Source organism: Atta cephalotes (genome assembly GCF_000143395.1).
Source record: "Atta cephalotes unplaced genomic scaffold scaffold00090, whole genome shotgun sequence".
NCBI lineage: Eukaryota > Metazoa > Arthropoda > Insecta > Hymenoptera > Formicidae > Atta > Atta cephalotes.
Window position 1 is genome coordinate 72,742 of NW_012130154.1, and position 1,511 is coordinate 74,252.

At 37.6% G+C, this 1,511-nt stretch overlaps 1 protein-coding gene across 1 annotated transcript in view; it reads right to left on the reverse strand.

The window, feature by feature from the left end:
* Positions 1–1,282, reverse strand: part of LOC105624832 (transcription factor Ken 2) — a 5,172-nt gene extending 3,890 nt beyond the window's left edge. The window contains exon 1 of the mRNA XM_012206184.1: positions 1,223–1,282. Coding sequence (XP_012061574.1) covers positions 1,223–1,282 — 60 coding nt within the window. The remainder of the gene's footprint in view (positions 1–1,222) is intronic.
* Positions 1,283–1,511: the final 229 nt, after the last annotated feature.

Here is a 1,511-nt window from a genome sequence, read left to right on the forward strand (position 1 = left end):
GTAGTAGTAGTAGTAGTAGTAGTAGTAGTAGTAGTAGTAGTAAGTAGTAGTAGTAGTAGTAGTAGTAGTAGTAGTAGTAGTAGTAGNGAGATNANNGAGAGAGAGAGAGAACAATATGTTGTTTCTAAAAGATTAATTTCTTCTATTACTGAGAAGTAATAATTACAGTGTTAAAATATTTAAAGCATGTTTTCTAATGCAGCTAATTTGTTTATGTTTTGTATGTAGATTTATATAATGATTATGTGTGCGTGCGTACGTGCGCGCGCGCGCGCGTGTGTGTGTGTGTGTGTGTGTGTGTGTGTGTGTGTTTACATAAATACATGTTTACATTTTTCTAATCATTTTCAAAAACATTTAGTATGATAATCAAAAAGTGAATTCTCTTTAAGATAAATTTTATTCCATTGTGAAATACGATATATCTTAAAATATGTAACTTAGGATTATAGAACGATGAAGTAATAACGTGTAGTACGTGTAGTACATGTAGATCTAAGAGCATCTCGCATTCGTTGCCATGACCTTCAGTTGATTGTTCGATCGAATTCGAAAGGAAAGACCTTGGGTAAGAGTTCCGAAGAAGGTGCTGAATCTATCATTGAATTTTAAATCATCGAAAGTAACGCGACGGGTTCCCGTCGAATTCGACATTAGGTATGCATATAGATTCGCTGTGGGCTACTGTTTATTTATTCTCAGATAACACTCATCGTAACGTTGTAATGAATTCCTTTCGTATTAGACGTCGCAAAGCGCCGCATTACGTAACTGGAAAATTTATATCCACCTGTAATAGCGCTTGCATAAGAAAATCATTTGTTGAAAACCTTGCGCATAGTAGATCGAACAGCACTTAAACTATACGATTATTTTATGATAATCTTAATATATTATATTACGAAAGTAAATGTCTTAAATAAAAAAGGAAACGAAAGCAAAAGCAAGACATCAAATCTTCCATTTCTGTCTCTTTTTTTTTCTTCGCATTGTATGTATCGTTTTTACGATCCTGCAGTCGCACATAATAAATTAAACAAGACATCAATTTTTTTCATAACGAGCCTTTCGCGTGCGTGTATCGCTGTCTCGAGCCAAGACGATATCATGACAGATATTTATCCATAATGAGAGAAGTCAGAAACGATTTAAAGCGATCTAAAAAAAAAGGGGCAAGTTCTTCAGGTAAAAATTATGCGGTGGCACAGCCGTACACGCTCACTCGCATGCGTAATAAACTCGTCGGCGCGATACTGAGAAAATTGCTAAATAAGGAAATCATTGCTGGACGGACATTGCCGACGTTGCTGTCGCTGCTTCTGGTTGCTACTGGAAATGCTAGTAAGCAGCGCGGTTGAAGTTCAGGGTCAATCCGTACTAGCCGGCAGGATTACGTTTGCGCTTACGCTCACGTTCTTCTTTCTTCTTCTATTTAGGCCTTGAAGAGTTGCCGGGCAGGGTCTCGTGCGTTACACGGACGTAACAGATGACTGGACGAAGTGTTACCTACG